The sequence below is a fragment of the Mercenaria mercenaria genome, chromosome 19, assembly GCF_021730395.1.
Source record: "Mercenaria mercenaria strain notata chromosome 19, MADL_Memer_1, whole genome shotgun sequence".
NCBI classification, from domain to species: domain Eukaryota; kingdom Metazoa; phylum Mollusca; class Bivalvia; order Venerida; family Veneridae; genus Mercenaria; species Mercenaria mercenaria.
This window is the reverse complement of record NC_069379.1, coordinates 1,402,318-1,427,290: the sequence shown is the minus strand read 5'-3', so window position 1 is coordinate 1,427,290 and position 24,973 is coordinate 1,402,318. Positions and strand designations below refer to the sequence as shown.

At 34.2% G+C, this 24,973-nt stretch overlaps 2 protein-coding genes across 3 annotated transcripts in view; one reads left to right on the top strand and one right to left on the bottom strand.

Moving 5' to 3' along the window:
- On the bottom strand, positions 1 to 16,247 carry LOC123543107 (protein jagged-2-like). 2 transcript variants are annotated; one of them, XM_053531396.1, is made up of 10 exons: positions 16,161 to 16,247; positions 13,788 to 13,915; positions 13,085 to 13,156; positions 10,151 to 10,313; positions 8,894 to 9,007; positions 7,195 to 7,389; positions 6,720 to 6,776; positions 5,913 to 5,963; positions 3,375 to 3,492; positions 1 to 303 (listed from the first exon to the last, which is right to left on the bottom strand). In XM_053531396.1, the coding sequence occupies exons 1-10, from the start codon at positions 16,168 to 16,170 to the stop codon at positions 153 to 155; spliced, it is 1,059 nt and encodes a 352-aa protein (XP_053387371.1). In that variant the 5' UTR covers positions 16,171 to 16,247; the 3' UTR covers positions 1 to 152. The 2 variants fall into 2 exon arrangements, with proteins under 2 accessions (XP_053387371.1, XP_053387372.1); XM_053531397.1 differs by lacking the exon at positions 6,720 to 6,776.
- Positions 16,248 to 18,111: 1,864 nt separating this feature from the next.
- The window catches only part of LOC123542403 (colorectal mutant cancer protein-like), a 66,072-nt gene continuing 59,210 nt past the window's right edge, over positions 18,112 to 24,973 (top strand). Inside the window, exons 1-3 of the mRNA XM_045328238.2 lie at positions 18,112 to 18,352; positions 19,316 to 19,442; positions 24,666 to 24,786. Coding sequence (XP_045184173.2) covers positions 18,201 to 18,352; positions 19,316 to 19,442; positions 24,666 to 24,786 — 400 coding nt within the window. The 5' untranslated portion in view covers positions 18,112 to 18,200. The remainder of the gene's footprint in view (positions 18,353 to 19,315; positions 19,443 to 24,665; positions 24,787 to 24,973) is intronic.

The window sequence follows — 24,973 nt, the reverse complement described above, 5'->3', positions numbered from 1 at the left end:
ACAATTATGTTGATTATTTTATTACCTTATAAAATTCTTGTTTCAGCCATAATCGCATTCCGTTTTTAATACAATGATTAAGGAAATACATAAATTTTAAAACTCCAATTCAAAATTTACAATCAACATAACAATTATATACGTATGCTTGGTTAAACATATGTGTATCCTGGATATTGATGTCTGTATGCTTTTGGAATGCTGATGATGACACCACTAGGACACCTGGGCTGTTTGCAGCACAAACCTGGTACTGGATCTTCCAGATGACAAATACTTGGTAACGAGGTCCAGTTCAAGCACCTGAAACAAATAGTTATAGCCTTACGTGTTGAAAGGACGGTCGTTAACAACGCAATGAGGTTGAGATGAATGAAAATAATGTATATCATGTAATATTCTCCTCTTATTGATTTTGCACACAAAGCTGGAAGTTGTAAATACCCTCGCAAATCTCAAATGGCAGTTTCTACTCTGGCTCTGCTGAGATTCCGTGCACGTGCAAAAATCATTTTACAAACAAATCAAAAACGAGTTCAAGGTCATTTCTTCCCTCATTTGTTTTCACAATCTATTTACAATAAGTGATTATAAAGTATTCTGGGCAATGTCTCAGATATAAACTTTGTTAATCAACAGTTAAAATATAGTAATGAATTCAGAAATAGTATAAACTTTAACTATTTTGAACTGATAAAAATGTCTTGTATAAAGTTGAAAGAATTTGCGTTCAAAGCCGGTCAAGTTGACTAAATTTACAATCATTGCAATGATTACCACTTGAACAAACTAGAGGGCCATAATGGCCCTATATCGCTTACCTGTTATCATTGCACTTAAAGACACTGATTCTGGTATGCCTGGTATGTGGCCTATGGGAATGATAAGGTCTGCGTATTGGTGGTAATGGCCAATACACAAGCCTGGACCATTGATAGACTTGCTTCTGTTTATCATAATAAGCTACTGTATAGCTACTGTGCAGTACATAAATTACAGGTGATATTTCACCTAGAAAATCAGTTCTCACCTTTATAACCAGTTTAGAAAGCCTGATTGAATTAGGGCTAAATGAACAAAGTGATAAGATACAATAGTTTTTTATCATATTTTTAATAATCAAATTTTTTAACAATTACATTTCATCATTGCTGTTTTTTTTTTAATCAAAAATATAAAAAAAAAATGCATTCAGGCACATAGCTTTTAGAAATAATAAAGTATGTGTATTTTGAACAATGATATCTCTTTATTGCTGTATTTTATTATACATAAAAGAAATGTTATTTAGACAACACAAGGGGAATTATGCATTTTTAATATATAAAACCCTTCTGTCCATATTCCATTTTATCTATTAAAAATGCAACTGAACGCTTCTTTAATTTCTAATAAAATCCAGCAATTATCTTCTTTTTTTTTTTTTTTTTTTTTTTTTTTTTTTGTTACTTTTGATAAAAAGATCATAATCATTGAATAAATCCATTTTTAATTTCTTTTATTCAGTTTTAAATAATTATTTAAAGGTTAAGGAGTGAGAATTGCTTTGCTATAAGAGTTATAATTTAATTGGCCGGGACATTAATCAACATCAATTAAAAAAAAACATTTGTGTACATTCTAAAAAAAAGCATTTCAATCAATGAAATGCAAAACACAGGAAATAACCAATTTATCTGTAGGCAATAAAATTTATGATTCTCTGACAATAATTAGGCTACATGTCAAGTCTACAGGGGTTTTATGGACCCTTATCAGACTGGACCAGATAGGATCTTGTATATTTGGGATTAAAAATCTGGTATTTGGGGGGGTGGGGGGGGTCACTTATATAGGAGACTTTCTTTGCCTTTAAGGACAAGAAGCTATTTATAGTAACATAAAAGGGAAGTAATTAAAAAAATATTGTAACTGAACAAAAGAAGGATCTGCCAAATAAAAACAAGAGCACTGCAATGCAACGCAAATGCAGATCAATATACACACAAAACAAAGTCATATGACCTTTGACCCCTAACTGTGACCTTGACCTTGAAGTGAGCCATCCGAAACTTGCACTGTACACGTCGTTTCAATGAGATGAACATTTGTGTCAGGTTTCTTTGGAATCCTTCGGGCGTATAAAAATTAATCTAGACCTTATGGTGATACAAGTTGTGTGCAAAGTTTGTTAAAATCAAATCATAAATGAAGCTGCTATTGAGCAGACAAGGTCAAGACAGCTTATTCTGGCCCTTTCTAGGGCCATAACTCTGGAACCAATTATAGGATCTGGCCAGTCCAAGAAAGGAACTAAAAGCTTATGGTGATACAAGTTGTGTGCAAGTTTGGTTAAAATAGAATCATAAATAAAGCTGCTATTGTGCAGACAAGGTCAAAATAGATAATTCTGGCCCTTTCAGGGGCCATAATTCTGGTACCCATAATGGGATCTGGCCAGTTAAAGAAAGTAATCAAGATCTTATGGTGATGCAAGTTGTGTGCAAGTTTGGTTAAAATAAAATCATAAATGAAACCATTATCGTGCAGACAAGAAATTGTTGATGCACGCACGCACGCACGCACGCAAATTCTGGCCTTTTAAGGGGCAATAACTCTAGAACCCATGATGGGATCTGGCCAGTTTTCGAAAGGTACCGAGATATCATACCACTACAAGATTTGTACAAGTTTTATAAAAATTGCTTGTAATATGTGGTCTCTATCGTGTTCAAAAGAAATTGTGAACGGACGGACGGACGACGTAAGAAGGGTGATCAGAAAAGCTCACCCTGTCACTATGTGACAGTTAAGCTATCAGGGATATATACTGAAACATAGCCCAAACTATTTGTGAGTCAGTAAAGACATGCTTTTGAAAATTAATAACAAAGCACTTATTATCAACACAGTCACCATATGAGAATTAAACATATCCCCTTTTTCATTCTAAAGTCAACAATAACTTTACTTTTTGACTCAATGTTGTTTTATTTTAGGTCCTTTGGGATTATGGAGAATATTCATTATGATTATAATAGAATCCCGCTAGGGGGCGTGAGTAATAGAATCCCGCTAGGGGGCGTGAGAGGTGTAACAGTTGTACATTTCATTATCTCTCGAGTCTTCTATTTATTATGTTGTGTTCTTTGCTCCCAAAAAAATCTTTTAACAAATTTCTATTCACTTCCTATAAAATGCACAAATGCACGTGCTTAATTTGTTTCACTTTCATTGCAATACACATAATATTCATGTATATAATATACACATGTCGTTCCAAGATTACATGACAAGTAAAATATCAAGACATGCAAAATTTGTCATTTATTTTTCTTGGCTATATAGCCCATATAACACACTGCCCCTGGAAAAAAGAGAACAAACCAACTTACACTGCTCTGCACGAGTACAATCCGTTCTCGGCGTCTGTACATGTACACATCTGACTACATCCATCTTGCCATGTTTGACCTTGATAATGAAGCTGTCCTTTGTACGCACAAACTGCATCTATATGAAAGTAAAACAACAATTATAACTGCATTTGTCTAACAGATACACGTAAGCTAATTACTTCCACCCAGGTAAGAAATATCAAGTGTCGGCTTTGTCACTAAAAGGAGGAATTCTGGCAATCAGGAAGTGAACTATGAGAATGGCTAAAAACTATGAGATGATCAAAACCCCTGTCACCCTATGGAATTTGAAGGTTCGAGGCCAAATGGTTCTCCAGTCATCTACTCAGAGTGTCAAATTATCCTACTGAGTTCCAACATTCTGGGTAAAGTGGTTCTCAAGTTATTAATTGAAAAGACTTTTCTATGTTCAGCCCACTGTCACAAAATCATTAGAGGCCATCTACATTGCATGTCCAATCATACTTTGAAGTTTCAACATTCTATGCCAAGAGGAAATAGTCGGATTCGAAGGTATCGGTATCCGGCAACAAAGAAAAAGGTTAAGATTATATAAAAGTTGCACAAAATCACAAAGTTTCCTTTCCCGGATTACATTCTTTAAATCATCGGACATTTGTGGCCGCAAATTGCATCATATTTAAACAGGCAAAATTGTTGAACGATTGCAAAATTTGTTTGCTTTACCTACATTATATTAAATCTAAAATTTGTTAAATATTTCAAGTTTTTAAGTTATGGCAGGGTTGAAGTGTTATAAAGCGGGAGATGATGTAACTTTTTTTTCTCTTCACATTTTTGTTTGTTTGTTTGTTTCTTCTGCTTAGATTGTTTCAAGTAATCGACAGAGATAGGTACTTATTTATAGAATTATATTGTACTAAAATGTATTTATGCCTGTTCCTTTTATAACGTTTTCAAATTTGTTGACTGATATTTGAATCACTCCGTATGTTTTATTAGTACCTGTCGAAAGAGACCTGGGGCCATATTCATAAAGCATCTTAAGTATAAGTTTTGACTTAAGTTAAAGATTTTACTTAAGTTTGTGGTGATTTCAGCTTAAGTCTAAGTAAACACTTAAGTCCTATTCATAAAACAGCTTAAACTTAAGATACGTAAAAATGACTTAAGTCAGAAAATAGAATAGCGTGGTGAGCACGATTAAAGTGTTGTTTTTCAGATAAAATCATTTTAAACATAGATTTTTCTAATTATGCATGTTGTATCTTTCTGAAATTAATGTTGTTTTTTTAATGTTTTCGTCCACAATAAAAAACAAAAATTACTTATTAAGTTGTTTTATGAATAACAAATATACTTAAGTAAAATAAATTTCTTACCTAAGTAATACTTAAGTAAATAATCAATTCCTTATACTTATACTAAAGGTGCATTATGTATACGGCCCCTGCTCTATAATGTTAGACCTCTTGTGCATTTTACGTTCAATCCGTTTTTGACTTGATCCACCATAAAACATTATGTCTAAGAGTTAAATATGAACGCATTCTATGAGTTAGATTATAAAATATCTAATAATTAGAAATTATTTCTAATTAATGATATTGCTATTTCAATAATTAGTCAGATATTGTATGTAAAATTCTTCTCTAGGGCAATAACCTATTTTGTCAAAGATCTACCTGCAATAAAAGTTGATAATATCATACTTTCTTGCAAACCGGATAGGAATTTTACCGTGCTTGAAAAGTCAATCTAGCTCCTAAAATGTTAGAATGTTAGATGACTCTTGTGCTGCGAATAACGTAAAATGAATTACATTTACATATTATATTACTATGAAGAGTAACAAAAATGCCATTAGAATCAGCCATTACGACCTTCATTGAGGATCCATAATGGCGCAGTGTACCTCACACGCAGTGTGCCTCAAGTGTCATAATCCTAATGGGAACGGGTAATTTGGACGTTAGGATGTTCTGGCGTTGACGTCAATAAAGCAACGTCATTATGGCGGGAGAAAGGGTACTGAATCATTTCCTGTTCGATTGTCAAATAATCATGACATTGTTGATGAAAAGAAGTATAACAAATTAATTTCTGGAAAATTTGACCTAGATAAATATGAGGCGAATGTTCATTATAAAGAGACCAATTAAACGTCTGGTGTGTGCCTTTCAGCCGTTATTACACGCCTATTTTCATGACGTCGTTCGGGCTAAAGCCCTCTTACTATTACTGTCAAGTAACTATTAAATAAAACCGGATAAGAAACAAATACATTGACAATTGCTCTTTGTTCATTAGAATATACTTCTCAATTGAAAAAGTCATGATAAAGTAAGTTTGAAACTAATACAAACTTTTGTCATGTAACATCATATTAAAATGCTATTTGTTTTTAAATACATAAATTTACAATGTACCATTGATCGATTTATTGCATATACTATTGTTTCTGTTAAATAAAACAGTGTATTCCAAAATCAGGAGAAATTTAAAATTGCTACCAAGTTAGTGAGAAGGAACTGTGTATGAATTTCAACTTACTTTTAGTCGTGGGACTTGCATGTGTTGTTGTCACCGTTAGAATTGCAGAATCTGTTATAAAATATGACATTTTACTAAATATACAATGTACATATTATTGCATATAGCAGTTTATGGATTGGATGGTATATATTGTCTGCAGGTACATCACATCCTTGCAGTAAAAATCTGCATCTAAACAAAACAACAAAGTATTTCTTCAATGATAAACTCGTAACATATAACGTTTAAATTTATTTATTTATTTATTTATTTACTTATTTATTTTGTTGGATTTAACGTCGCACCGACATAAATATAGGTCAACAACTCTCTTTTGCTATTAATTATTTCTTAATTATTTAGGCACACCAAACATATTGAAAAGTAACAATAATTTTTTTATTATAAATTTTGTAATAGACGCATTGAGTTGTAGGCAACAAGAATGAATTTCTACAACATTTAATTAACAACGTATCAATATTTTCTTGCGAACATATGATCGTTAGCTAGCATATTACTTTATTGAATACGCTACAGATTGTCACGGCTCTATCAGCGAGTATCAACTTCAAGACTAATATCAAAGGTAAATTTAGGTGTGCAACTTGCTTATTGCCGCATGTTATGGAGAATTCAAAAATGTGTTTGATTTATATTTTATTTTCTCTAGCTGAGTATTAGAAATATACAGTGCACCGTTGATCTATTTACTGAAAAAGTGTTGTTTCTTATTATGCAAAACATGGTATCCTAAAATTCAGAAAAATTCAAAATTGCTACGAAGTTAGCGTGAACAAACATGTGTATAAATTTCAAACTTACTTTTATGAGTCGTGGGACTTGCATGTGTTGTTGTCGCCTGTGGAGCTGTATATGCTGCTATAAAGATAGCATATTTCATTGAATATACATATAATTACACATAGCAGGTAATGAATTGACTTTTTTAATTATCAGTTATTTATTGCTATATACGTTTAATAAATTCTTGCAGTAAAGAAACTACATCTAAACAACACAACATACTAATAATTACTTTCAATGATAAACTCCGTTACAGTCAAATTTGTGTTAAAGACTACCTCTGAACAGAGACCACCTGGTTATAAAGACCATATGTTTTGTTTCCCATTTTAACATTTACAGTCTATTTTTAACATGTGAATAAAACCACCTCCCAATAAAGACCACATCTTGGCTTTCCCAAGGGTGGTGTTTATAGACAGGTTTGACTGTATATGTTATATTTAAATCCATGTGTTAATTATATGCACTTTCAAATAATATCAAAGTCAACCTTTTTCACAATTTCTTCCCCAAAATCCAGCTTCACATGTACACCTATATGTATTCTGATATGGAGAACATTGACCTCGCATGCAAGGGTTATAAATGCATGAATCTATGTGAAACGCTGTTGTTGTTTGAGTCGTTGGCGCTGCTGATGTTGGTTTTGTTGACGACATCGCTAGTGCAACGGAGCCATACGCATCTAACATTACACAAATGATAAAACATTATACACTAATAAGCTCTCCCGAGAGCAAATTTCGAATTTCGAATTTAAAGTTACACTCAAATGAAAAAAAAATCAATAATTGCATAGGTATCAGACATTGTTAGGCTACAACATAACTGGTGTGTCAGATAGATTTTTCCACTTATTGTATCAGTGTATTGCCTATTTGCACACCTACAAAAGTGGATGAATATAGGTGACAGGAACATTTTATGTATTGCAAAAAGCAATAATCACATACTGCTAATCCAGTTCGCGACTCAAGGTTTGTTGTCATTATTCAAAGAAAAATAGTTATATATCCTAACGAAATTGAAAAGCAAACTAGATTTTAATTACACACCGGTAGTAAATTGCTATGGACACTCTTGTTCTTAATGTTTTAAAGATAAACTATTATATCTATAATCTGATACTTTGCCTTAACCTGCAAAAACATTGACTTCATCTTCGTTTTGTACCTTAATGTTAGTTGAATCAAGTTTTAAGGAAGAGTAAAAACTTCGTAATAAATATTTTGTGATAAGATATAAAAAATAGGACTCAAAAAATCTTACATTGTGAAAGCGTTAATTGCGCAGTGAATTTTCGATGCTAAAGCTCAAGTTATATTGTTTGTATGCTAATATAATTGTTGAATTTTACAGAATGAGAAGAACGTTGTATCTATAAATAATAAACTTGTTTTATGTGAATTCAATAACGTTATTTAGGTAAAAAAATCGATAAATGTCACAGGGTGAGAAAAGTACCCACTGAAATTCGAGGATGAATTTCAAAATGGTGGGGAAATGTGTCACGGTATAGAACTTGAATTTTAAAACGAGGAGAAAGTGTGTAGGCGGCCGGGTAGCTCAGTCGGTAGAGAATCGGAACGGAACGGTGTTCCGAGGCCCCGGGTTCGAGTCCCGGCCTGGCTGCACATTTTTCTCACCCTGTGACATAAAGATAGATGTATAAATACCCTTACTCATAAGTATTATGTTATTATTAATGTAGAGACACACAAGAGATGTATGCAAGCCCAATTTGCTAATATTTTGTTTGTGTACGGTGTTCCGTCATGGCCATCGTAGTTTCATGCTGTCGTCCTATGCATTGACGCGAAAACATGATGTGATCAAGCGAAAACACGCTGCGATAAAGCGAAACCTCGATGCGAAAAATATGCGTTTTCGCACTTAGGACGACAGCGTGAAACCACAATGGCCCTAACGGAGCACCGTAGTTTTGCACTTTGAAAAATGTTATCAAAAAGTACCATGTTTTATGAATCATGATTGAATGTTAAGTATCCAGTTCAGTAGAAAGGCGTGTCTTAGTTTTAATATAATGAGATCTTGATATTAGCATAACATGATAGTCAAAAACTGATCTTATTCATTTAATAATGTTATTCTTCTTGTCTCCCCTCATATCGATCCCTCTTCGATGTAAAGTGATATTATCGGAATCACTTTTAAACACTAAAACTTACTAAAGTCACAAAACCGACCAATATATCCAGAATGACAAGTGCACCGGAAGTCTGTATTGCTTACATCTGAGCATGCGCCGTGAACGCAAGGATTTGCTGCACATGGACTAAGAGCTGAAAATATCAAGAAAACTTTGCAGTTAGAACTTGTTCTGTGTGCAGTGGGTAGGGTATAAAGTCGCATTAATACTTTCTTGCTCTGAATTATTTAAAACTGCATCACAATCTAAAACAAAAAGGGGTGAAATAATTATATGCCGTACACATATGCAATTAGGGATTTAATGTAGTTTGACATATTTTTCCTTTGTAGCAACTTATGCAAATCCGTGGCAAGTAGTTTAACAAATCAGAATGTGGAGGTCCAGAAGCTAGTTAATGTAACATTTTTTCCAACATGTCTCTAATGTAACAACATGTTCAACATGTGTCTGATGTAACAATTTATCCAGCATGTATCCAACGTAGCACCATATACAACATGTCTCTTGTGTAACACCATATCCAACACATATTCTTGTGTAACAACATATATAACACGTATTTAATGTAACAACATATCCAACATATTTCTTGTGTAACAACATATCCAACATATCTCTTGTGTAACAACATATCTCTTGTGTAATCACATAATGTAATGTAACAGCATTAATGTAACAGCATATCCAACATGTCTCTCGTGTAACAACATATCCTACAGGTGTCTTAATGCTATGTAACAGCATGTCCGACATATATTCATAGTACATTAATAACTAAACATATGTCACCTAGCAACAAGCAAGTAGACCAGAATGAGAAGCAAGTTATTTATTAAGTATCAAGTGTCCCGTTCGGGAAGTAGGGACAGAATAAAAGAAAACACGACGCTACTGAAAAGGGCACGAGGAAGGGAACAAAGATTATAACAATGTACATTTAGACTAGTTCTAAATACTAGTAGACTATAACTATGTACATTTAGACTTAGAATAGTTGTAAATAGACTATAACTATGTACATTTAGACTTAGAATAGTTGTAAATAGACTATAACTATGTACATCTAGACTTAGAATAGTTGTAAATAGACTATAACTATGTACATCTAGACTTAGAATAGTTGTAAATAGACTATAACTATGTACATTTAGACTACTTTTTTGTAAATATACTATAACTATGTACATCTAGACTACTTGTAAAAAGACAAGTGTAGGCTACATTTGACTCGATATTGATTAGCATTATTAGAAATAACATTTAAAGAGTTTACCTATTCCACACGTGTTTAAGTTACATCCGTCCGAGCTATTGCAGCATTGGAAACAAGTAGTTATAACACTACGTTTGTGATCAGAATTCGAGAATGTCAAATCAGAATATGCAGAACGCATTTCCCTCCTCCCAAGTCCACTTTGGGAAAGTTGACTGCATGCCTGGAAAGTATGCTTTAATAACTGATCCTTTTTTATGTTGTTTGATATTAAATTCTAACAAAAAGGGACTGCATAGCATAACGTTGGAACAGAACTGGCTCAGTGGCTGGGACAGAAAATGTTGGCATATTATGCAAGGTTGAGTCGATGTCTTGGACAAGAACTAACTAAATGTGCTGTCGCCAGTAAAATCTACCATAGGATAGTGTACCGATTATAGCTACATGAATGGAAAGTCCAGGCAACAAGTGAGTGAGTTGGGTTTTACGGCGAATCGACACAAAATGGTCATATATCACTGTTCCAGGCAACAAAGGTAAAATTTCTAGAACATTACTATTATTTCTTTGGCAAACATTATTATACCCCCACCAAACATGTTTGAGGGGGGTATATAGGAGTCAGTTTTGTCGCGTTCCGTCGCGTCCCGTCCCGTCCCGTCCCGTCGCGTCCCGAAATTTATTATCTCAGTTATTACCAAATGGATTTGATTCAAACTTAAAATACATGTTCCACCTTATCACCCACATCATGTGACACAAGGTGCATAACTCTTGACACCAAGTTTTCATGAATTATGTCCCCTTTTACTTAGAATTTAAGGTTAATTTTGTTGTATTTTCACTATATCTCAGTTATTACTAAATGGATTTGATTCAAACTTAAACAGATGTTCCACCTCATCACCCACATCATGTGACATAAGGTGCATAACTCTGACACCATTTTTTTTTATGAATTATGCCCCTATACCCCCACCAAACATGTTTGAGGGGGTATATAGGAGTCAGTTTTGTCGCGTTCCGTCGCGTCCCGTCCCGTCCCGTCCCGTCGCGTCCCGAAATTTACTATCTCAGTTATTACCAAATGGATTTGATTCAAACTTAAAATACATGTTCCACCTTATCACCCACATCATGTGACACAAGGTGCATAACTCTTGACACCAAGTTTTCATGAATTATGTCCCCTTTTACTTAGAATTTAAGGTTAATTTTGTTGTATTTTCACTATATCTCAGTTATTACTAAATGGATTTGATTCAAACTTAAATAGATGTTCCACCTCATCACCCACATCATGTGACATAAGGTGCATAACTCTGACACCATTTTTTATGAATTATGCCCCTTTTTACTTAGAATTTAAGGTTGATTTTGATGTATTTTCACTTTATCTCAGTTACTACTGAATGGATTTGATTCAAACTTAAAATAGATGTTCCACCTCATCACCCACATCATGTGCCCACATCATGTGACACAAGGTGCATAACTCTGACACCAAGTTTTCATGAATTATGTCCCCTTTTACTTAGAATTTAAGGTTAATTTTGTTGTATTTTCGCTATATCTCGGTTATTACTAAATGGATTTGATTCAGACTTAAAATAGTTGTTCCACCTCATCACCCAGATGATGTGACATAAGGTGCTTAACTCTGACATAAATTTTTTTATGAATTATGTCCCCTTTTACTTTAACTTTAAGGTTGATTTTGATGTATTTTCACTATATCTCAATTATTACAAAATGGATTTGATTCAAACTTAAAATAGATGTTCCACCTCATCACCCACATCATGTGACACAAGGTGCATAACTCTGACACCAATTTTTCATGAATTATGCCCCTTTTTACTTAGAATTTAAGGTTAATTTTGATGTATTTTCACTATATCTCAATTACTACTGAATGGATTTGATTCAGACTTAAAATAGATGTTCCACCTCATCACCCACATCATGTGACACAAGGTGCATAACTCTGACACTATTTTTCTTGAATTGTGTCCCCTTTTACCTAGAATTTAAGGTTAATTTTGATGTAAGCCAAAGGGAAGTAACCTTTTTTAACCTTTGTACTGAGTTTCTTCCCCTTAAATTCCAGAGGAATTAGTCTATTTTTAGGAATCCTATTTTTAGATTTTCAATATTTTAGGTATTTTTCTAACTTTTTTATTGTAAGTCCTATGTAAAAAGTAAAAACATTTTTCCGTGGTAACATGGGTCGGTAAGACACTTTTTTGTATTCACTTTTAGTGTATCTCTAATATTAGAGATTTAATATATTTACTAGTATTACTATACTAGTATTATACTAGTATTACTTATATGTGGAAGCCCAGGATGAAGTACTCCAAAATATTTTTAAGATTCCTTATGGTTGCCATTCTTCTGTGACAAGACCGTAGGGTGGGGGTATGAGTCACTCCTGTGACAGTTCTAGTTACAGTTAGCTTCTAATCTCTATAGGATTATTTAGCTGTACATGCATCGTGAATGACTTGAGTATTAGGGTAACCATACGTTACCAGTAATTCTAAAAGCCACAAAGGGAGGTAATTATAAAATATATTTCAAAGGAGATATTTTGTTCGGCACAGTGAATGATATAGAGAAATATCTTCTTTATATTTTCCAGTATTTCGCCAATTAGCCTTAGATAAAATTTATTAAAACTTGATTTTGACGAAGTTTATGCAGGACAGCAAATGGTCGCACTAGGTATTTTACTGAACTTGATTAAACCGAATTATGTCATTTATCAAAGGTTTGACCTACTTTGTACGAATTTATATTTATCAAAGGTTTGACCTACTTTGTACGAATCGTTTTGTATCTTGAAACTCATCTGGCATGTCACTTTTGGCTTAAATACCTTTTAAAACATGTGTTAAAGTATTTACTCTAACTTTTCATATTGTGTATCTAAAGAATCACCATAGTTTTACATCAGAAAAAGTGACAAATATAAATTAATATACTTACATATTGATCTACACATCCTAAATTGTAGAGATTTCTCCTACTGCCATCAATAACACGGTTAGTGTAGCATTCCTAAAAAACGATACATCCTTTTAATGCCATATTGATAATGTGATTTACATTGTAAAACATACCGTGATGTTCTTTTTACCGTTCTGAAAAATGTCATGATTACAATTATTGGATAAGTCTGACGATTGCAGCTGTAGCATGAGTTACAGAATTACCTCAAGTAACTTTTTTATTGTTTGGGAACACATCTTTCAACATATAAAAACTCATTTATTTGAATATCTTCTTGTTAGATATTAGGCACAGTAGACTTATATTATGGCGAATATTGTACCACCCAAAGCTTGTACGTCGGGCGCATTTTTGTTATAATATGCGGAATATATTTGACTCCCACAAGTGGCGTTCTTTGGATATATTAAAATGCATTTAAGTTAAATAATTAATTTCCTTTCACAAATCTAATAATAGGTGCTACTACGTTTAACAAATTTTCCTTGTAATTGAAACGCTGACTGTATTCTTATGTAGATCACTGCAAAATGTCATTTTATACATTTATCCAATGACATGAAGGTGGTTACGTAGCGTAGCTGAGGGTCACATTGTGTCTTTCACTATCATTCAGTCTAACAGTTTGCCGCATGCCTTTACTTTACCTGTGTTGTTGCAGCTCAATAACTTGAAATACCTGGTGTGCGCCACATGTCAAGAGATTGTGACAGTCTCGTTTGTCAGGGACATTCTGGCAGCTGAGACATTGTAGAGCTGAGGTTGTTGAAGAATAGAACAACACAATCAAAAGCCAGAGCATTCTCACTGGAAAACAAAGGCAGAGCAAGTATAGATCACCCCTCGAATAATTCGATTAGATCATAAATTTTGAAAGGCTTTCATATAGGACGGCATTTACAGCTGAATCGTTTCTAAGATATACAGAAACTATGTCATATTTTGAAAAGCGGATGACCCATTCACATTCGTCTTCTATATATTTTGGATTTCCAATATTGCTATTTTTATTTTCGCAAATCTATTTTTATTTGAACCAATCAGACGACTTGTTCGAATGCCAAAGAGTAAGAAAAAATTGCAGTCAGTCCAAGGTTCGAACCCGGGACACCTCGCTAACAGAGCAAGTGCCCTACCGACTAAGCTAACCGGCTATCTGTCCTCTTACGACATAAGAATGGTAGATATCAAAAAACAAGACTTTTTTAAGCTTGCAGAATGTTGTAAGTTAGCTTTTGATTGGCTAGCGTAAGGGTCGTCAGAACGAGGCTATCAATAGCTCGTGTTCAGATCCTAAGCGTAACGTAATAGGATATGAGATTGAACATTTTGTATCGTGTCTTCAATTCCTGACGTATGGTCTCTTACGATATCCGACATGTGAAAGTGCAGTAGAATCAGCATGTCTTGAATAATGCTAATTCTAATATGTTTTTCTCTGTTGAAATACTCTTAGGTCAGAGACCACCAGTTCAAAAAAGTACTGGGAATGAGGTAAGCGTATACCTGAGAATAAGGTAACGTCTGTGCGTTCTGATTGGTCAGTCATGTAAACAAACCCAGGAAGTGGTTATTTTTTCAAAATTGATATTTTTTCACTGCATTTACAGTATTTTATTATACATTGACAAACTTTGCTACATTTTATGTGTTTGAAAAAAAGTTTTATCAAACGAATTTCTCCCGCCATGTCAATGATGTAAACAGGGGGTCATCTCATTCACACGAAAATTACATAAATAAAGTATCACTATTCATATGTTTTTCGTCCGATATTTTGGTAGAACTAAGATAGCTCTTGAAAAACTTGTGATTAGATATACATGTTTCGATGTATGGAAGGCCGTACACGCCATAATGTTACAATGTAAGTCTATGGGAAAACAATTGGTGGTCTCTAACCCTTACTCTAGAATGACGTCATGTTAACGTGCGGTGACGTCAAAGTTTATGTTGCGACTAAGAAAGAGCGCTCCTATATTTTATCTACTGTTTCAGATTAAAACACATATTGGAATCGGAATAATTTATTTAACACTATTTATACACTCAGGCGTAATACGTCATACAAATAATTTCACTCGGGCTGCGCCCTCATGATATTATTACGCCCGACGTATAACCGTCCATCGCGCATAAATACGTAGTGTTAAAACACTCTTTTGCTATAAATTATTTCTTAAGTATATATGTGTAAATGTTTCGTTGCACTTGCCTTCTTGATATGATTGCATACACATAGAATATACCTTTTTTGATGGAAAATGAATTATTATCTAAGATAAATACTAATTAAAGTGTGTTTAGGCCCCTACTGGTAGCAACAACTAGATCTACCACTTTTTTGTTAGTCTTGGTTAGGATGAAAAGCTCTTATATATGTATAAATTACAAATTATTTGTGTTTTTGAACATTAAATTTACTGATAAAGTTTTATTGGACGTTAAAAGCATATCATAGATTTTGACACTTAATTTTTTAAGTTTTTTTTCTTTAGTGACCGCCACGAACTGCATTTTTTTTCTCCTACATGTATTTTATTTATTTTGAAATGACTTATCTATCTATTATAAAGGAACATTTCCTTAATTTCTTACGAGAGATTACGCAGCCATTCAGTACAAAATGAAAATGGCATTTAGCCTTATTCAAATAATGGTACTTTCATTTTGGAAAACAGTGAATAATTTCCGATCTCCACACTTTCCGTCTTAAAAAGACATACAGCATTTATGATACCCTCTATGCAACACAATAAGATCGGTTTAAAAGGAGATTGCAAGCATTTACATTTTTGAGATCAAATTTTCTGGAAATCTTGATTCAGGTGTTTGCAAGAGTTATCAATCCTGCGGTTGTTGCTAGTACAGGGAGACGGATAAGTGACCCCAGGTGTGTAGCACCCCAAGCACCCACATCTACCATTTAAATGTAAATTCTTGACAGAAGGGCCGAGCTAGCACTCGGGCACGATAAAGACCACCCCTCGTCATAATATTAATCATATAACTGTCAGTCAATTATCAAAATAATAGATGTTAATTGTCTTACCTTTTATCATTTGCAATTCACGACTCCGCTTTTAAATGGGACTTTGTGCAAGTTAATTTTATCTTTTTAATACGAATCTGCTAAAAGTCAGTATAGAGGTTATCATAAAGGTCGGCATGTCTTGATAATATATTTCAGTTTTTAATTCTTATATGTGTTTGAAATTGCAAAGAATAAACGAGAATTATGTACAATTACTGCTGAATACACGGAAAGAACATACGCCTGTCTTCCATTTTGCGCGCGATTGCATGGTTGCACTTTGCTTTTTTTCTCTAAAATAACTTTTAAAAACATTAAAGGGGATGCATCCACGTTTATGTGCTTATTTCGAAAATTTTAAAGGTGCATCTGTTAGATAGAAGTTGTAAATAAAGAGAGAAGATAAAGCGAAGCAATGCGATCTACGCAGTTCTTTTTTCTTTATAAAATACACACTTTTGAGATTGTTTTTTGTTTTTTTTACTACTCACTTAACAGACAATAAGTAGTGCGGTGTAATATGTGGGAAAAGATGATGATGAAAATTCTGCCGGTGTAAGATCTTTGGAGAACAGAGGAACTGATGCAGAATTAATTAATGTCACTTACAAAATTGTCCATTCACTAGTACTTATTCTTGTCCCAGCAGGCACCCGACGTCAGTCTGATGTTAGACTGACGTCAGATCCTGAGGTCAGTTTGACGTTGGATTCTAGTTGGTTTTGCAAAAATAATCTGACGTCAGATCCCGACGTCAGACTGACATTATATCACGACGTCAGACTGACATCAGATGCTGACATCAGATCGACGTCAGATCTCGATGTCAGACTGCCGTTTCATGATTAGCTCTCATCCAATAGAGAAGTTGTCAATCATCTCAGAGGTAAATTCAAATCATGTTTCAGGCAACATACTTTTTTCTGGAAAGTACACTTCTAGACAATCATTCAATATTTATAGGTTATTAGACTTGTATCGGGAAATAAGCATGAGTTCTGGGGCGGAAATATTGCGCGAGTGCAATATTTTTCCGTGAAAGAACGAGTCCATATTTCTCAATGCAAATCTAATGATATTTTTTTAAATATACGCATCTGCACTTAAAATTATTACATAAATGATTGAAATTTGTTATTAAGCCTAAGTGAAATTGAAAATATCGTCATTAAAGAAGGCATACATGTAAATGATGTCACACACCCGATATGAAATTTGACCGTCAATATGGGAAAATATTGACGTTCCAGGTTCTGTTGAAACTTTAAGGAGTTTTCAATGACTATGTAATTTTTTTCACAACTTATAAAAGTGATGCTGAAGAAGACATGTGCAAACTTTCAAACAGATGAGAATATAACAAATACTTTTGATAATATCTTAAATTGTAATTGATATAGCAGCATTAAATGCACTATATCTAAGATATTGCAAAATACATTTAATGATAATTTTTGCACGGTGATTCAGATTTTGTTTGCTGTGTGGCAAACCAAGTTTCAAGTTTATTCATTTAGTCATGGCATATTACATGCATGAGGCTATAACAGTATAACATAACAAATAAAACATCAGTGTGGAATGCATATAGTTGATTGTTATAAAGTTCATAATTGGAATAAGTAAGTTTTACAATAGATGCAAATACTTACATTTACCTTAATGACTAGAAAGGTAACATTTGACAGTAAGTAGAATATACATATGGATACTACTTACAATACTCTGAATGACTAGAGAAAAAGACTATATATAGTTGTACAAACAACTGACAGGGATTTAGTCATAATAAGTGTTAACAAGTCTAAAATTATGAGGATATGCCAAAATATGTTTTACAGGGAGAATGAGTTGTATAAAATAAGTAACCAACTAACCCGTAAATTAGAATATGCTACACAACATCCGGTTAATGAATGGTTCTCTGCATTCTTTATAGATTTTGCAATCAAGCAGAGAACTACTTGAAGTTACTTCCGGTTACCTGCAGTTTCCAAAAAATTGAGATGCTGAACATTTTTTGCAGTAAATTTTTGAGAAAATGACGAAGTTCGCAATATGGCAGAATATAGTAGGCGAAACAATAACAGAGACAGTTCGCTCGACTCACAGACAAGCACGGAGAGTGGTTCTAGCAGCACGAGCGAGGAAGAGCGACTGAAAAAACTTTTTGAATCTTGTGACGACGACAAGGATGGATTTTTGAATAGGTTTCTCAGCATGATTGGTTTATTTCTTTGTGACATTTGATTTGTGTTGATTTAAATTGTGCACGCAGTTCTGATGCTTGTGAACTGAGCTACTGTCCTGTTAGGCCTCGGCTAGTGTTACGGTACCGTAACTGTAGCCTCTGATTCTACTTGAACTTCTACTAGGATTATGGAATTTCCGTATTCCTAGACAACCCTATGAGGATAGGCTAGGATTACAGAGAAGTATTTAAGAGTCAATCAAAATATAAGTTAGGACGTGCATTTAGGGGTGTAAAATTCCACGAATACAGGCTGACTCGGACCATGGCTAATTGAGCCTAATTCAGCCCAAATTTACTTGGCTTATTCGGCCCAGATTGTTCCTGACACTAATATCATGAGTAAAAATAACATTAATGAGTAAAATGCATATACGGCCAACTCGCGTTATAAATTTAACCCGGCTAGTTCCGCGGGTCTCAAACCTAGGACCCAAAAGACAGCATTATAAAGGGGTCCCAGTGTATATAGTTTGCATGATCGGTAGACTGGAAATCTTATTTTAATGACATGCCGATATATTACTTACTTATTTTGGAACACAGTCCGATAAATCGATCATGACATTTCATACTTGTACCCATCTATGACTATGAGTTACAATATACCCCATCTGTGCACTTCTGAGTTACCAAGCTGATTATACATTACTCACAAGAATTTATGACATGTGTACATAACAAAGTATTTTAACATTTACCTGCTAAATTTCTATAATGGACTAGTCCATCATTCAATTTGGGCAATACCATTTATTATTCAAAGGAGTTATTACTGAAAAATTACTTACCAAATTGCGAACATTGCAGGATGCGCAGGCTGATCATGGTCTGCACTGATCGCAAAGGCAGAATTACTTGCTGCCAGCAGTCTAGGGGTTAATAGCATTCTGTCAGAAAAGATGTATTAATTTTTTTTCAGGGACAATTTTGCATTTATGTGTAAGCAGCTGTGTTTAGAAGAGTGGACAAGCGATATACTGCATCAGTTAGGAGTGAACTGCACTTCTAGGATATCATTCCAAGATTTCTTAAAATTCCGTGCACAGGTTGGTAAATTTTACTGTTGCATCAATATTTATATCCCAGGGTTGTCAAAAAGTTTTTGTTGAACAGGCTGAAATAGAAAAGTAGGCGGTCAGCTAGTGGGGTCCTGCATGCTCCCCCGGAAAATTTTGAAATTCAGCGCTTCATTTCCTGCATTCAGGGGCATTTTGGAAGCATTTAAGAACATCTTTTCCACAGCATTTTTAAATACAATATACCTTTATTTTCACATTTTTATGAGCTTACCTGGTAAATTTGGAGATAATAATAATCACAGGGTTTCAGAAATCTGCAAATTTACTGGTAGCCCATTGGGCTACCAAAATTTTAATCTGGTAGCCCTGACATTTAAGTTATTTGGCAATGGCCATTTCGGTTTATTTACTATGTGCTTCTATACTACAGTGGATGGACTGATTAAATTATTAGAGGTTTCATAATTTTAGCCGTATGCACATTGCTATAAATTTTGTTCTCTTAAATAGCAATTACCATTACTCCTTTTTCTCCTTTTAAAAGATAAAACCGGTACATGTATTTAAACTGAGAAAATTTATCAGGAGTACTCCTGATAGTTATTGCAAATGGCAATATAAAGGGAACGCAAATCAATTTTTATAAACTTGCAAATTCCTTAGAGCTGAATGAATTGTAATTTATCTCAATTTTTTTTTAAGTTGACATAATAATTCTGTTTGATTCTAAACATCTGTCTGGTTTAATAAATGGACTAGAACCGCGTATATAACGTCACTCAGATTCTTGGCACTGTGTATTCACTTATCCGAATTTATATTTGTCCAAAATTCTGTATGCTTTCTGATATTTTGCTAAATCATGGTCGATTATTTTGCATGTTAAGCAAGTATCTTAATCGAAAAGCATAAACAATCAGTGTAGGCACTAAACTGCCTCGTAATCAATCATCTGTTCTTTCTGATCGCTCGATAAATATTGAGGTCAGCGAAACTGAAAGTACACTTTGGCAGGTGGTGCTAAAATGACGTAATTTTAAGACTGGTTTGCATATTGTTTTAAACAATACCGATCAGCGACTTTGGTGTTACTGGATCAGTCTAAAATCACTCGTGCACATGTTTTTGTAAACATTTGCCTGCGGGTACGATTTAACGGTTAATTGTTTGGCGATTATGACAGTATAGGTGATAATAATTAAAGCCTTGGGCATGTATCTCTTGATAAACAAGGGGATTATAGACAACTATCAAAAATATATTTGAAGACTAAATTATTGATTTCCGGGCTACTCGATACGAAGTTTCAAGGTAGCCCGGTGGGCATGCTGTGAAAAAAATTAGTAGCCCGGCAGAATTTTCTGGTAGCCCCCGGGAACGGGCTGTTTAAATTCCAGTCTATGAATATACATGAATGAGAAACAAATACAAATTTAATGCACGGAGCGTACTGAGACCGTATTTCAAACTCTTAGAACTGTTTAGAAACATATTGAAAACTTAGTATTTTTTTATTGTATTAAGACGGAATAAAGACGCTCTAAGGATGTAATGCGGTCGAGTTAAGTCTTTCTGTGAATGGGTTAAACGAGCTACAAATGGATCCGGTCGGAGTGCACACGTACTTCAGTTGATACCCGATCGCATTACATCATACCACGTCTTTAGTACGATCGAAGTATGGCGGTTCAGTTCTTAATACGTCCATCTCGTTTTAAGTACGTTGTCAGTCCGTCTAACTGTAGAACGGAATGATCAGCAGAAATTTTTGAGTAGGCTCAAAGGTCTGGAGCACCATTCCCGTTCAACCCCGTCCGAGCCATAAAGTTCTTAGACAGACTGCAGAACGTCGCTACTACGTCTGTTCCGTTGCCACACAGTTTGAGCCAGTTCAGCTACATTTTTTAGAACGTACTGAAAACGAGCTTGGTGTGATGGGGGTATTACAAAAATATTTGTTTTCAGTGTCTGCAAATCATTAATAAAAGATGATTGCGGACACCCAAGAAACATTAATAATTACAAGATATTAACCAAATAAGTTTTTTGTTAGTAGCGAATGTTTAGTATTTGATAAAATTCAAAGAATGCGTTGTCATTAAATGGTAATTAACGAATTCGCGAGTCCTCCTAGTAAAGAGAAGTTGAAAAAGGGATATTTAAAGGATGTGCTACTGTACAATATTCCCTTGCATATACAGAAAGAAAAAAAACCCTGCCATTAATAGTGTAGTATGATACAGCAGAATATATCAGCAGCTGTATAAGCGTCTGTTATAGTACAAGTCAGAGTTATCTTCCCCAAACTGACCACCAGAATTTTAGTCGGTCCCAAGCTTGTCCTGTTTAAGGGCTTTCAACTGTACTTGGTATCAGATATGAAGCTACACAATGAATGAAGTTAAGCCTTGGTCATAAAATGACCACTAGAGTGGGAGCATAGGATTTCTGAAACTCTGGCTCTTAATGATAAAAAATTCATAAAACTTGGTGTTTTTACTACATTTTCAGTGTAGCTATAAATAGGTCAGCCACTTGATAACACTGAAAATTTTAGTGTCTTGCATGTTATTGATTAGTTTATACTAATTTGTTTTAGCTCAATGTGATGAAAGCTTTAAGCTTATTGGAACCACTCTCGAATCCTCTTTCTGGAAAAACCAGTACTAGTGTCATATGAGTGGTCATGGTCATGACCCCAATAAGAGTCCAGGCCTGGGATTTTTCAGGACTGGTCCTGATTTCAGGCTTTTTGTTGCCAGAATTTCCCTATATGACTCTATTGAAAATGGGGATTTCAGGCTGGAGAATGTAGATTTTCAGGCTTTTGATTTCTGACTGAATCCCAGGCCTGTAAGACTCGAACCCACGACCTCTGGATTGAGTGGCTAACACCTTATCCACTAAACCACTTCTCTCTGCATGTTATTATAATATATTGATTAAAGCAGAATCAGATCTGGAATTTCCACATCTGAATATATTCATAAGATATGCTCTTTTTGTTTACTTACTGCTACCCTTGTGAAACATTATTTACACAGAAAAAGGCTTATCACAATATCAGATAATAGCTTTATGGTGTTATATTGATGTCACTGCAATAGGGCCTGAAGGCTTACATGTATCTTAGCTCTGCGGTTGCTGCATTTGTTGCACCGTTGCATGATGTAAACTGTTTGAAAATAAGAGATATTAATTAGATTTTCAGAGGAAGTATTTCTTTTTTATTCATGGAGATTTTCTTTTAAAGTGAGACTTCACTGAAAAGCCCACAATGAACTGTTTAAAGTGAAATTGGTTAATAAAACAAGACTGGGATTTGGCCAATTCAAAGTTGGAACGGTAATACCAGGTTTCTTTTTTTTAGCTCATCTGATTTTTTGAAAAAAAATGATGAGTTATTGTCATCACTTGAGCGGTTGTCGGCGTCGGCGTCTGCGTCGGCGTTGCCTGGTTAAGTTTTATGTTTAGGTCAGCTTTTCTCCTAAACTATCAAAGCTATTGCTTTGAAACTTGGAATACTCGTTCACCGTCATAAGCTGACCCTGTATAGCAAGAAACATAACTCCATCTTGCTTTTTGCAAGATTTATGGCCCCTTTTGTACTTAGAAAATATCAGATTTCTTGGTTAAGTTTTATGTTTAGGTCAACTTTTCTCCTAAACTATCAAAGCTATTGCTTTGAAACTTGGAATACTTGTTCACCATCATAAGCAGACCCTGTACATCAAGAAACATAACTCCATCTTGCTTTTTGCAAGAATTATTGCCCCTTTTGGACTTAGAAAATCAGTTTTCTTGGTTAAGTTTTATGTTTAGGTCAGCTTTTATCCTAAACTATCAAAGCTATTGCTTTAAAACTTGCAACACTTGTTCACCATCATAAGCTGACCCTGTACAGCAAGAAACATAACTCCATCCTGCTTTTTGCAAGATTTATGGCCCCTTTTGGACTTAGAAAATATCAGATTTCTTGGTTAAGTTTTATGTTTAGGTCAACTTTTTCTCTTAAACTATCAAAGCTATTGCTTTGAAACTTGCAACACTTGTTCACCATCATAAGTTGACCCTGTACAGCAAGCAACATAACTCCATCCTGCTTTTTGCAATAATTATTGCCCCTTTTGGACTTAGAAAATCATTTTCTTGGTTGAGTATTATGTTTAAGGCAACTTTTCTCATAAACTATCAAAGCTATTGCTTTAAAACTTGCAACAGTTTTTCACAATCATAAGTGGACACTGTACATCAAGAAACATAACTCTATCCTGCTTTTTGCAAGAATGATGACCCTTTTTAGACTTAGAAAATCATGGGTAGGACAATATTTCTATTATACAAAAAAAATCAGATGAGCGTCAGCACCCGCAAGGCGGTGCTCTTGTTTTATTTTTCTTAACATAATCGTATTACCTAATTGAAGAAGCAAACAGACTGATGCAGTACATGAGTTACAAGGAATAAAAAGCTGTATGATGTGTCAGAGTGGTATTTATTTAAAGTACAATGTCATGTAAATCAGTATGTATTTCCATCATTTTTTGGTCATTAACTACAAGTAACCACTTTCTTGGGAAAAGTAACATTTCATCAAAACTATCCTTGTTTTCAAAATCTCCAATTTGCCGTAAACAAGAAGTAACATGATTAAATGAATACAAAAATGTAATTTACAAATCAGGATTCTTTAAAAAAAAAAAAACAAAAAAAAAAATGAAAGGCTAAGATCTTTCCAGTTTTCCCTGTTTCTCTTGGGAAAATTCAGGAAGGAAATGTTTGAAAAAAAAGGACATTGACCATGTTGACTGGGTTTTGCCAAGTATACATTCTTGTTGATGGAAAGAACTGTAGGTATAGAATACTAGAATATTCTTCCATCTAAAAAAGAATGCATAGCTAGAAGTAGAGAAAATAGATTTAAATTCTGTTTTGTAGACATTGTTTTCAAAATTCCCAATTTGCCGTAAACAAGAAGTAACATGATAAAATGAATACAACAATGTAATTTAAAAAACAAGATTTTTTAAGAAAAAAAAACTTAAAGGCTAGGATCTTTTCAGTTTTCCCTATTTCCGGTGGGAAAAGGGCAGAAAAGAGATGTTTGGGGAAAAAAAAGACACTGGCTGGGTTTTGCCAAGTATACATTCTTGTTGATGGAAAAAACTCTAGGTGTAGGATACTATGATTTTCTTCCATGTAAAAAAGAATGTTGTAGATTTAAATTCAGTAATGAATGTTGTTTTGTAGGCATTGGATCCAGAACACCATCAGCATTCTACTGAAGATACGGACACAGGGATAGATTTAAACATGAGTCGACAACACAATCAGGTCACGTCGTGGCCTACAATGAGCAGTGATAGTCTAGGTATGTATAAAATCATAAGAATAGATTTAACACAAGTAGACAATACATTCGGGTTACCTTATGGCGAAAGTCTAGGTATGTGTGAAGTTTTCCCAGGGAAAGATACCTTTTCATTTTCAATATAGAGAGCACATATCTACGGATTGCAGGGTTGTGAGTTTGATCCTGGCGGGCATTTGTTTTCCTT

What these genes read in the sequence shown, in the direction of transcription:
- LOC123543107 (XM_053531396.1), bottom strand. An exon ending in TGACATGTGGCGCACACCAG is followed by an intron (nt 13,157 to 13,787) that starts GTATTTCAAGTT and finishes ATCGTTTTTTAG; the next exon opens with GAATGCTACACTAACCGTGT. An exon ending in GGGAAGAAATTGTGAAAAAG is followed by an intron (nt 6,777 to 7,194) that starts GTTGACTTTGAT and finishes CTATCTTTATAG; the next exon opens with CAGCATATACAGCTCCACAG.